The 12,982-nt window shown below is 47.7% G+C and overlaps 1 protein-coding gene across 1 annotated transcript; it reads left to right on the top strand.

Annotated features, from left to right (window-relative positions):
• Positions 1-3,549: 3,549 nt before the first annotated feature.
• Positions 3,550-4,476, top strand: LOC149914646 (olfactory receptor 14J1-like). The gene has a single exon (XM_090126472.1). The coding sequence runs from the start codon at positions 3,550-3,552 to the stop codon at positions 4,474-4,476; it is 927 nt and encodes a 308-aa protein (XP_089982598.1).
• Positions 4,477-12,982: the final 8,506 nt, after the last annotated feature.

Here is a 12,982-nt window from a genome sequence, read left to right as displayed (position 1 = left end):
TTCAGTTTATAGAATTCTAGGTTTCTAGGATTTATAGGATTACAGGATTCTAGGTTCAAGGCTTTCAGGTCTCTAGAACTGTAATTTTCTAAGGTTTCTCTAGTATTCCAGGATTCTGGTTTTCTAGGGTTGCAGGATGGGCTCTCACGACGACACACTGATGGAAGGGGGTTAAATTTTACCTGCTGCCTAAGGCTCACTAAAGCCTTTTGCAAACCACAACAGGAAATATAAGCTCTAATCTAATTTTACCCATTGTTTAAGGCTCACCACAGCAAGATCGAGTCTCCATAGATAACCATAGTTAGTCAGCATGGGTTCATGGAGGGCTCTGGTGAGGCTGCCCCTTGAGTACTGGGTCCAGTTTTGGGCCCCTCGCTGCAAGAAAGACATTGAGGCTCTGGAGCAGGTTCAAAGAAGGGCGACAAAGCTGGTGAGGGGTCTGGAGCACAGGCTTGATGAGGAGAGGCTGAAGGAGCTGGGATTGTTCAGTCTGGAGAAGAGGAGGCTCAGGGGAGACATTATTGCTCTCTATAACTACCTGAAGGGAAGTTCTAGTGAGCTGGGCTAAGGCCTCTTCTCTCGTGTAACTGGTGATAGGACTAGAGGGAATGGCTTCAAGCAGTGCCACAGGAGATTTAGGCCTGACGTTAGGAAATAGTACTATTCTGAAATAGTGGTCAGGCACTGGAATGGGCTGCCAGGGAGGTGGTGGAGTCACCAACCCTGGAGGTGTTCAAGGAACGTTTGGATGTTGTGTTGAGAGACACGGTTTGGTGAGAACTGTTGGTGATAGATGATGGTTGGACTGGATGATCTTGAAGGTCTTATCCAACCTTGGTAATTCTGTGATTCTGTGGTTCCTCTCTTTGCCATTTCCATTCGCTCTGACCTGCTCTGCCATCCCCAGGAAGAGCTCAGTGCACTCTCACAGAGGGCAGTCGTCCTTCCTTGTCTCCTCACCCATCCACTGTAAAGACTCTGTATCCCCCTTGTGCTGCAGTCCAGTTGTGGAAGCCATATAATTGTGTCTCTGTGGTCCAAACAAGAGCTCAAGCCTGAAACTGCACAAAAATTTCCGGCTCATCATATTTGGGTGTTTTCAACAGTGCAAAACACATGCCAATTGGGAAACATCATTAGATTTAGCATGGCTGAGGAGCGCATCTATGGTATTTGTGTTCAGAAGGTGGCACACAGGCATCGGACCCATTGTGAGGCTTGGAGTTGTCCAAGCAGCACAGACACTCTGAGGGCATGGCTTTCCTAAAGGCTCTGTGCTGCATTTGCAGCTGCATGTGAGTGTGCAGGACAGCCCAGGACACTGCCATGACTTCTGAGGCCAGTCACATGAGAGCCCATAGAAAACTGAGGTTTCATCAGATGAAGAACAAAGATGTGTGTCAGCTCTGTAGTGCCTTGAGCTCCAGAATAGGCAGCAGATGGAGAACAGAGATGATCTGCCTCTTCTTTTGAGAGCTCATCCCTTTTGCCAGCTGCATAACTGCATGCTCCATGGAGACAAGTGAAAAAGGCACACTCAGGTGCCCTAAACAAAGGGGTCTGTTGTCGTACAAGATGGCCAAGTATATCTCCATCCCCTCTCTGGCTCTCAGCTGATGATCAGGAAGGAGGTGTCTGTCTCAGGGATTTCCCACACACTTCCCAAGCACTAGCACACATCCAGGAGCACCCCAGGCACCTTGGTCATCACCCAGGCTCTGTGTGTGAGCAACTGACTCCCTGCTGAAGGACCAAGGACTCAGAGCAGGAGCTCACATGCAGGCAACTCCTTGTGCATGCCTGAACTCAACCAGAGGAATCCCAGCTCCTGTTGGTCCGTGGGGAGCAGAATCCCATTTCCATTGCTGGGTTTCCATCTAGGGATGAGATGCCTGCACTGCTTCAGCTGGACCACTGCCCTGCCCAGAGGAAGTTCACCCTTCCCTGTTGTTGTCTGTGTGTCCTTTCTGTTTCAGCTGACACACTCTTGTATGGCTATGCATATGTCTGGTATTGGTTAGTGTCCAGTGGACATCTGGTGGTTAATTCAGCAGATTTCAAAGTACAGTTATGATGCTGTTTTTCAGGATCTGTTGGCCATGGAGACCCAGGGACATCTCAGGAGAGATCAGCAGGGAGGATAGAAATGACATCCTCTGCTGCTGAGCTGTGCTGGGCTCCTGGGACAGAGGGAGCTCCTACTAGTCGTCAGTGCTGCAGTGAAACAGCTGTGCCCAGGAGCAGCTCCTGTGCAGCACACAGCAGGACTGGGAGCATGATCTGCAGGTGACAGAGAGAAGAAGGAGGAGAGCTTGCAGCCTGCATGGCATCTTAACAGGCTGAGAGTCCACTGGAGGAACATTTCTCACAGCCCTTGACAAGGTGAGTTTCTCATTGCAGGCAGTGTAGTGGCTTTTACTGCAGGGATCACTAAATTTGGGACATCCCATTGCAAAACAGGCTGCATTGCAAAACACTCTGTTTCCTTATCATTGAAAAAGATCTACTCCAGCCAAGGGCTTTCCTGCTGCTGCATCAGAGCACAGCCCTGAGGGCTGCGTGTCCCAGGACGGCTGCAGGCTGTGCAGCCGGGGCTGCAGCCGGGTGCCCAGGGCTGTCCTGCAGAGCAGGTCCCTGCTGTGCCCCAGGGGCTGTGTGCCGGGCCAGGGACTCTGCCGCCTGCCAGGCTCAGCACTCAGCGCTCAGCGCTCAGCACTCAGCACTCAGCACTCAGCTCTCAGCACTCAGCACTCAGCACTCAGCACTCAGCCTGCCCGGGGAGCTGCCCAGGGCACTGCAGGGAGACATGTGGGGGGAAGGAGCCCCCCTGCACAGCAGGGCAGGGCATGTGCCTTCTGCTGCCACAGCTGCTGCCTGAGCAGGGGGATTGCAGCTACACTGTACCCCAAAGTGTTTTCTAAGATTCTTTGCAAGAGGAGAGACAAGGCAGGGATTTTCCATTTCCTTTTCTCTGTTCTTAAGGAAGGGAAAAGAATTGGAGGCTGAAATCTAAAAGGGGCTGTCAACTTTGAAAACATCTCTTAGACTCCTGAATCGTACTATTATCTTTTTTTTTTTTTTTTTTTTTTTTTTTTTCCCTTGGGAAACTGTCACATGGAACGTAGTTTCAGCTTCACCTTTCTTCACCTTTCTTGAAGGAAAGGAACTTGTAGACATGAATAATGCACTTATCCTGTAAACAGGCATCTTTCTCTATCAGAATTTGCTGTGCACAGATGTTGGGATGGGGACTCTGAGTGCAAACAGGGTAAAAATATGAGTCATGTAAATTGTTCATAGGAGGAAAATATCCAGGAGGCTGGGATATGATTAGGAAATGAGAGGAAAGTAGGAGCTCCTTCAACTTCTCCTTCCTAATGGATTGTGAAGCTCATGAAAATAAATTCAAGTTAGGGAGTTAAACAAACATTTTCCGAAGTGAAAGAAAAACATTTATAGACTGTTGAGGGAAGAATCCCTGCGAATGGTCTTGTCTCCTCATTATCTTTTGCACTCTGCACAGGACTCCATGCCCAGGAACTGCAGATGCCCAACAGCAGCTCCATCAGCGAGTTCCTCCTGCTGGCGTTGGCAGACACGCGGCAGCTGCAGCTCTTGCACTTCTGGCTCTTGCTGGGCATCTACCTGGCTGCCCTCCTGGGCAACGGCCTCATCAGCACAGCCGTAGCCTGCCACCACCGCCTGCACACCCCCATGTACTTCTTCCTCCTCAACCTCGCCCTCCTCGACCTGGGCTGCATCTCCACCACTCTGCCCAAAGCCATGGCCAATGCCCTCTGGGACACCAGGCACATCTCCTATGCTGGATGTGCTGCACAGGTCTTTTTTTTGTTGTTTTTGTTTTCCGCAGAGTATTGCATTCTCACCATCATGTCCTATGACCGCTACGTTGCCATCTGCAAGCCCCTGCACTACGGGACCTTGATGGACAGTAGAGCTTGTGCCACCATGGCAGCAGCTGCCTGGGGCACTGGGGTTCTCTATTCCCTGCTGCACACTGCCAACACATTTTCACTGCCTCTTTGTCATGGCAATGCTGTGGATCAGTTCTTCTGTGAAATCCCCCAGATTCTCAAGCTCTCCTGCTCAGAATCAGACATCCTCAGGGAAACTGGGATTCTTGCTTTTAGTTTTTCTGTAGTCCTTGGATGTTTTGTTTTTATTGTTGTGTCATATGCACAGATCTTCAGGGCTGTGCTGAGGATGCCCTCTGAGCAGGGACGGCACAAAGCCTTCTCCATGTGCCTCCCTCACCTGGCTGTTGTCACCTTGTTTGTAAGCACTGTGATTTTTGCCTGCCTAAAGCCCTCTTCTATTTCCTCCCAATCTCTTGACCTGATGGTTTCATTTCTGTACTCAGTGATACCTCCCACTGTGAATCCCTTCATCTACAGCATGAGGAACCAGGAGCTCAAGGACGCTTTGCGGACTCTCAGAAGAATCCCACAGTAGCTCAGAAACTATTAGAACAATATTTTGTTATTTTTCTTTGTTGCTATTTCTTAAAACTTGCATTTTGAATTTAAGCCTCCTACTTGTTAGCTGTTTATTTTGACCCAGTCATCTCATGTACCTACAGAAGTAGGGTTCCTCTGTAGATAAACACTATAACTGAGCCAGAAGAAGTTCATTTCTTCCAGCAGCCATTTCTCTCCTTCTGCTCTGGACCTGGTGGAACAAAGTTGTTATGCAGGAGGATTTCAGGGACCAGAAGCCCAGCTGCCAAATGGAGCAGCAGCCCTGGTGTCCCTGGGCGATGCTCCTCACTGCCTGGTTGTCTCCCGCTATCTGTGCCCATTGAGCCGGGGCTGCTTCTTTGCTGGGGCCATGGCGATGGGCAGGGCAGGAGGTGGTCTTTTGAGTGCTGCTCTTTCCACTCCCACGCTTTCCTACACTCCTGTACCCATGCTGTACCTCTACACTCCTGGTAGCCCTCGGGTCTCATGTCATTTCACAGCAGCCCTGTTGCATCTCACAGTGGCAGTCCTGTGGTTGCAGAGTTGCTCTTTTTTTATTATTATTTGCTGGAGTTCTCCACAGACTGAAGGACACAGGCTGAGAGTCCTAGGTGATCTGGAAGTGATTGAGTGCTGAACCAAGAGCTCCTTTCTTGGTGGCATTTATTCTGGTATTATAAAACCATAGAATGTCTTGGGTGGAAAGGGGCCTTAACAATTCCTTCCTAAGTACCCGTCAAGAGAAGGGTTGCCTCCCACTAGATCAGGTTGCCCAGGGCTGAATCCAGCCTGGCCTTGAGGACCTCCAGATTGCCCTCTTTCTCTGTACCAGTGCCTTCCCACTCCCTGAGTAACTACGTTCCTGCTATTGTGTAATCCAAATGTCTTGTCTTTTGGTTTAAAATGTTGCCCCATTTTGTATCACGTTCTTCCTAAGCAAAAGGTCGGTCTCTCTCCTGTTCATAAGCTCTCTTTAATTATTGAAAAGGCTTCTCTAGAGCTCTCTCCAGACTGACCTCCACCTTTCTTCATATGAGAGGTGCTCCAGCTCTCTGGTGGTGCTGCTCTGGACCCACTCCAACAGTTCCACATCCTTCTTGTGCTGGCGACCTCAGAGCTGGATGCACTACTCCAGCTGGGGCATTACAAGGGCAGAGTAGAGGGGGACAATTCCCTCCCTCCACTGCTGGGCACTCCTATCTGATGCAGCCCAGAACACAGTTGACCTTCTGGGCTGCACATTGCTGACTCAAGTCCAGCTTTTCACTCATCAGGATTCCCAAGACCTCTGCAGGGCTGCTCTCTACGAGATCTTCTCCCACTCTGTAGAAATATCTGAGATTGCCCTGACCCAAGTGCAGTGCATTGTGCTTGACCTTGTTGAATCTTATTAGGTTCATGTGGGCCACCTTCTCAAATCCAACCAGGTCTCTCTGAATGGTGTCCCTTCCTTCTGCTGTGTCAATTGCACCCTTCAGCTTGGTGTGATCACCAAACTTGCTAAGGGAACACTTGATCCCACTGTCTATGCCATTCATAAAGATGTTGCAGATCACCTGTCCCAAGGACAACATTCGTCACAGGCCTCCATCTGGACATAGGGCTGTAGATTTGACTTGAATTTCCAGGAGTGTGTCTACACATCTTTTGGTTACATCTTTTGGTTTTGATTTTGATTGCAGGGAAGGAAATTCTCTGGGCAGCCGGTTCCAGTGATCAGCAGCCCCCAGTAAATAAATTCTTCCCTGGACTTGGATGAAATGTTATGTGTTTTATCTGGATCCATTTGCCCCTTGTCCTTTTGCTAGGCATCACTGAGAAGAGCCTGGCTCCCACTTCTTCTGGCCTCCCGTCAGATGTTTATATACACTGTCAAGGTATGTCTCCTTGGAGCTTCTCATCTCCAGGCTGGACATGCCCTGCTCTCATAGCCTCACCTGTTAGGAAGGTGAACCCAGTCCACTTTTTGAAGATCTTTGTTGGTCCTGCTTCCCTTAGCCAGTGCTCCCTGTATACTGGTGAGTGAGTGATGTTAGCAGTGCTGAACAGAGAGGAACGATCCCCTCCCTTGATCTGCTGGCTATGCTAGTCCTACTGCTGCCCAGCAGCTTTCAACCTCCTTTGCAGAAACAGCACATTGCTAGCTCATGGTGAGCTTGTTGTCCACAAGGAGCCCAAGTTCCTTCTGACAAAGCTGCAGGGAACTGTCATTCAATCAATTCCCCTCCTGCACTGATGCTGGGCGTTTCTTCTCCCTGTCTACTGAGTCTCCTGTTCCCATAAAATAAAAGCCTGTTGCTGATAACCGCTGCACAAACAACTGCTGACAGCCAGAACCTGTCCAGTCCCCAGGGCTCTCCTCCTTACCAGCAGGACTGAGGAGAATATGACACTGGTCACTGTGATGTTTGGAATCAAACTCTGTAACCCAAGTAAGATTACAAAGCAGGTCTGGTTTATTCAGCGGTGCGTGTACACTGGGTGCACATGCCAGACCCAGTGTCTGCCATCCCTTATTTTTCTAACAAGCTCTACATTCTTACTTCTATAAATTATCTCTAACTATTGTCCCTTCCCCCCCCCCTTCCCCCCCCCCCCCGCCTTGTTTTCAGTCACTGTGAAGCTTTCTTACATTTTTATGTTCACTTATGGGGCCCTTCTCACCTTTCAGGACCTGCCCAGGAAATTCAGTTCCTAGATATAAAGTGGCAAGAAGGACATTGTCACATCCCGACAGATGTGATCAACAAAATCTCCATGATTCCGCCCATGTCTAAGAATGAGACACAGACTTTTCTGGGTGTAGTGGGTTTTTGGAGAATGCATGTTCCAGACTGTAGCCTCACTGTAAGCCCCCTGTAGCAGGTGACTCTGAAGAATAATAATTTTGCATGGGGTCCTGAGCAGCAGCAGGCTTTTGAACAGATTAAACAGGAGATAAGTTCTACTTGGAGTCTGTGGGAAAGAGCCTCAGGAGAGACCCGAAGCTGACTCCTGGGATTCTGGAGTCAAGCATATAAGGGGTCCGAAAAGTGCTACACTCCAACTGAGAAGGAGATCTTAGCTGCGTATGAGGGAGTTCAGGCTCCTTCTGAAGTAATCAGTACTGAACCACAGCTCCTCTGGCACCTCGATTGCCAGCGTTGAACTGGATGTTCAAGGGAAAGGTTCCCTCCATCCATCATGATACTGATGCCACTTGGAGTAAGCTGACTGCGCTGATTACACAATGCAGATGTGCAAAACAGAGTGCAGATGAGTAAACTCAGCCGTTCAGGAATCCTAGAGATGATCATGGACTGGTCTGAGCATAAAAATGTTTGGAACGTCACGAGCAGAAGAAGTATTGTGTGCTAAAGAGGAATCACCATACAATGAAATACCAGAAAATGAAAAGAAATATGCCCTGTTCACTGATGGATCGTGTCGTATTGTGGGAAAGCATCGCAGATGGAAATCTGCTGTGTGGAGCCCCACACGACACGTTGCAGAGGCCACTGAAGGGAAAGGAGAATCAAGCCAATTTGCAGAGGTAAAGGCTGTCCAGCTGGCCATAGATGTTGCTGAATGGGAGAGGTGGCCAATGCCTTATCTTCACACTGACTCATGGATGGTGGCAAATGCTCTATGGGGGTGGTTACAGCAGTGGGAGCACAATAACTGGCAGTGGAGGGGTAAACCTATTTGCCCCGCTGAAATGTGCTCAGATATTGCTGCCCAAATAAAGAATATGGTTGTAAAGGTGCACCATGTGGATGCACATGTGCCCAAGAGTCGGGGTACTGAAGAACAGCAAAATAACCATCAGTTAGACCGAGCTGCCAAAATTGAGGTGGCTCCAGTATACCTGGACTAGCAGAAAACAAGGGTGAATTATTTCTAGCTCGGTGGGCCCATGAGACCTCAGGCCATCACGGGTGAGATGCAACATATAAGTGGGCTAGAGACCGAGGGGTGGACTTAACAATAGACGCTATTGCACAGGTTATTCATGACTGTGATACATGTGCCACGATTAAAAAAGCCAAGAGGATAAAAACTCTCTGGGGGGAAGGGCGATGGCAAATGAATAAATATGGGGAGGCATGGCAGGTTGATTCTATCACCTTGCCATGATCTCACAGTGGTAAGTGTTATGTGCTCACCATGGTGGAGGCAACCACTGGGTGGCTTGAAACATATGCAGTACCCCATGCTACCGCCCAAAACACCTTATTGGGTCTTGAGAAACAAGTCCTGTGGCGACATGGCACCCCAGAAAGAATTGAGTCAGATAATGGGACTCATTTCAAAAATTCTCTTGTAAACACTTGGGCCAAAGATCATGGCATTGAGTGGATTTATCATAACCCCTATCATGCAGCAGCTTCTGGTAAAATTGAATGCTACAATGGGTTGTTAAAAACTATGCTGAAAGCAAAGGGTGGCAGAACATTTAAGCACTGGGAGAAGCATTTGGCAGAAGCCCCCTGGTTAGTCAATACCAGAGGATCTATCAATCGTGATGGTCCTACCCAATCCAGCTCCCTACATACCGTAGAGAGAGATAAAGTCCCTGTTGTACACGTAAAGAGCATGCTGGGAAAAGCAGTTTGGGCTCTTCCAGCTTCTGGAAAGGGCAAACCTCTCCGCGGTACTGTTTTTGCCTAGGGACCACTGGGTCCACTTGGTGGGTAATGCAGGAAAATGGGGATGTTCAATGTGTACCACAAGGAAACTTGATGCTGGGGGAGTACAGACAGTAATTCTATGTGTATGTATATAGACGTGTGTGTGTAATGCATTTTAATCATTTTTGTTTGTTTGTATACATGTATATATATGTAGTATATATATATATATATATATGATATAGTGATGTAGAGCAAGGGGTGGAATGTCATAGTTTTATGTTTTTTGGTTTTCAGTATTCCATATCATACCATCATGTAGTGCACTGGGAGCGGAAGTGTTAATGCTCCAATTCCAGGTACCTATCCCTATACGTCACAGAAGTCATGGGATCTGACCTTTCTGGGTGGGGCGGTCTCTTACTGCCTGGCAGTGGGTGCTGGAGGGTGCTTTCCTAGCTGTTCCAAGCTTTCCAGCTTTGACTCGGTCTCAGGAACTCTCTCTCTCCTATCCTATTTATTAGTCTCAGCTTCAATTAGATTGTATTATATTGTTATCTTGCATTCCGATATCACAGTTAGTAAGGTAAATTTTCCTCCATAGATCACTGCCACTGTTTTTTTCCTTCCTTGAGCCCAGCTCCCATCTCCCTGTCCCTTTTCCCTTTGCCTTCCAATTTTGGGGGGCTGGGGGAGGACCAAGGGCCTACTACCCCCTGTCTCAGGCATAGATTGAGCTATTTAACTCTGTGAGAGTGAAATATTTCGGCTGTGTACACTCCCTCTTCCGGGCCTACCCACACTTTACTCTGGGTGTTTCTCTCACTTTACTTTGAGTTTACTCACCCTTTGCACGGGGCTTGCACACTCTGTACTCTGAGATTACTCTGTCTCTACTCCGGTTGGACTCACACTTTACTCTGGGTTTTACTCACACTTTACTGCACATTTACTAAAACCTTACTCTGTTTATCCTCACTTGGGCTTACCTCAAATTTTACTCCAAGTTTACTCGCACTTTACTCTGGGCTTACTCACAGTTCTTTCTTGAGTGTGTTGGAGTCACACTTTACTCAAGTTTTACTCACACTTTTAGTCAACTTTCCTCACACTAAAGTGTTCCGAGTTTACTCACACTTTACTCTCGGTGTACTCACATTTTTCGATCTGTTTTACTCACACTTTGCACCAAGCTTGCACATTCTTTACTCTGGGATTACTCTTACTCTTCTCCGGGTGGACTCACACCTTACCCAGGGTTGTATTCACACATTACTCCGTGTTTATCATCACTTTCCTTCAGGTCTTCTCACTCTTTACTTGAACTTACCTCACATTTTACTCCAAGTTTACTCGCACTTGACTCCAGGTTTACTCACACTTCTTTTTTAGTGTGTTTGACTCACACTTTACTCAAAGTTTACTCCAACTAGTCTTCAACTTCATTCACTCTTTACTCTGGGTTACTCACACTGTCCTCCGGGTTTTACTGACACCCTACTCCGGGTGTGTACGCTCTCTCTTCTGGGCCTACCTACACTTTACTCCGGGTGTCACTCACACTTGACTCCGAGTATGCTCACACTTTTCTACCTGTTTTATTCACACTTTGCGCCAGACCTCCACACTCTTTACTCTGGGTTTACTCTGATTCTACTCCCAATGGACTCACATCTTCCTCTCTGTCTTACCCACACTTTACTCCACGTTTACTGACTCTTTAATCTGGGTTTTCGTACACTTTACTTGGGGTTACCTCACACTTCTTTGTTCAGAGTGTTTGACTCACACCTGACTCTGGTAGACTAGAATAAGAGTGAAGCCAGAGAAAAGAGTGTGCAAGCCTTGTGCAAAGTTTAAGTAAAACCATTAGAAAACGGTGAGTAAACCAGGAGTAAAGTGTGAGTAAACACAGAGTAAAGTGTGAGCGACTCCTGGAGAAAAATGTGGGTAGGCTCAGAAGAGAGAGTGTACACATCCAGAGTAGGGTGTCAGTAAAACCCAAAGTGTGAGTAAAGGCAGAGTAAAGAGTGAGTAAAGATGAAGAAAAGTTGGAGTAAACCTTGAGAAAAGTGTGAGTCAAAAACACACTAAAAAGGAACTGTGAGTAAACCTGGAGTAAAGTGTGAGAAAGCTTGGAGTAAAGTGTGAGCTTACCCCAAATCAAGTGTAAGAAAACCCTGAATAATGTGTTAGCAAACATGGGACAAAGTGTGAGTAAATGCCAGAGAAAGGTGTGAGTCCACCCGGAGTAGAATAACAGTAAAACCAGAATAAAGACTGTGCAAACCTGGTGCAAAGTGTGAGTACAACAGGTAGAAAACTGTGAGTAAGCCATAAGTCAAGTGTGAGAAATACCCAGAGTAAAGTGTGGATAGGCCCGGAAGAGAGAGCGTACACACCTGGAGTAGGGTGTCAGTGAAACCCACTGAAAAGTGTGAGTAAACCCAGAGTAAAGTGTGAGTAAAGTTGAAGAAGAGTTTGAGTAAACCTTGAGTAAAGTGTGAGTCAAACACTCAAAATAGTGGAGTGAGTAAACCCAGAGTAAAGTGTGAGTAAAGTTGGAGTAAAGTGTGAGGTAAGCCCAAGATCAGTGAGAGAAAACAAGGAGTAAAGTGTTAGTAAATGGGAAGTAAAATGTGAGTAAAACCCAGAGTAAGGTGTGAGTCCACCCGGAGAAGAGTAAGAGTAAACAGAGTGTGCAAACCCGGTGCAATGTGTGAGTAAATCCCAGAGTTAGTATGAGTCAAGGACACTCAAAAAAGAAGTGTGAGTAAACCTGGAGTAAAGTGCGAGTAAACCCGGAGTAAAGTGCAAGGTAGCCCCAAGTGAAGTGTGAGAAAATACTTAGTACAGTGTTAGTAAACATGGAGTAAACGGTGAGTAAAACCCAAAGTAAGGTTTGAGTACACCTGGAATAATGTAAGAGCAAATGCAGAGTAAACAGTCTGCAAACCTTGTGCAAAGAGTGAGTGATTCCTTGAAAAATCTGTGAGTTAGCCAGGAGTGAAGTGTGAATAAACCACAAGAAATGTGTGAGACAAACACGGAGTGAAGTGTGAGTAGAACGGCTGGGGTGGGGCAGAATTCTGCGCCACGAGAATGACAACAGTGTGACACCAACCAGCCTCTGCACAGGGATACAAGGAAGCAGTGAGGCCCCATCACCACGAGCATAATAAATCTCCTCACAAACCATAGCCAAGGGAACAAAGACGTTATTGCTGTTGGAGCCCTCCATCCTCACCAGCACCCACTGCCTTCTCCTCTGCAGGATTTCCAATGCTGTTCCAGCCCAGCCCCTATTTCCCTGTGATCTGCAGACGCCCACCTCTCCTCCCCACCCCGCTCTTGGTGGAGAGATCATTTCACTGCATTGCGATCATTTCACTGATGTATCTCAATCCTCTCGGAACTTCCTTTGAAACACAAAGCCATGCTGAGTGGTCCCTCAGCATGGCCCCACATCATCACGCTTCCAGTGACATTTCTTCTTCCCCATGCCCAGTCTCGAGCTTTCAAGCTGCACTTTGAGGGAGTTTCCCCCCCCCTCCCCCCTTCCACATTTCTACTACCAAGGTCAACTCCATCATGTTGGAAATCACTTCCTCATGGATATGCCACAAATCAGCTTTCTTGTGGCCGGTCAGCCATTGAGAAGAAGGAACCTCACCATCATCTTCCAAGGCACGTGCCAGCTTCTCAAGTAGACACGACCAAGTCACGTCCCTCCTGCTATTGAGGTGTGTACACACGCAGAAGAGCCATCACAATCTCTTACACAAACCTCCTTCTCCCTCTATAGGTGCTACCAGGTGCTTCGGCAAAGAGGATCCCACAGTCAGCAGGCACTGACAAATGTGATCCTGGAAGCACAGACCCCAGCCAGGC

The sequence above is a fragment of the Phasianus colchicus genome, chromosome 29 (assembly GCF_987193195.1).
Source record: "Phasianus colchicus chromosome 29, bPhaCol1.hap1.1, whole genome shotgun sequence".
NCBI classification, from domain to species: domain Eukaryota; kingdom Metazoa; phylum Chordata; class Aves; order Galliformes; family Phasianidae; genus Phasianus; species Phasianus colchicus.
This window is presented reverse-complemented; position numbering and strand designations above follow the sequence as displayed.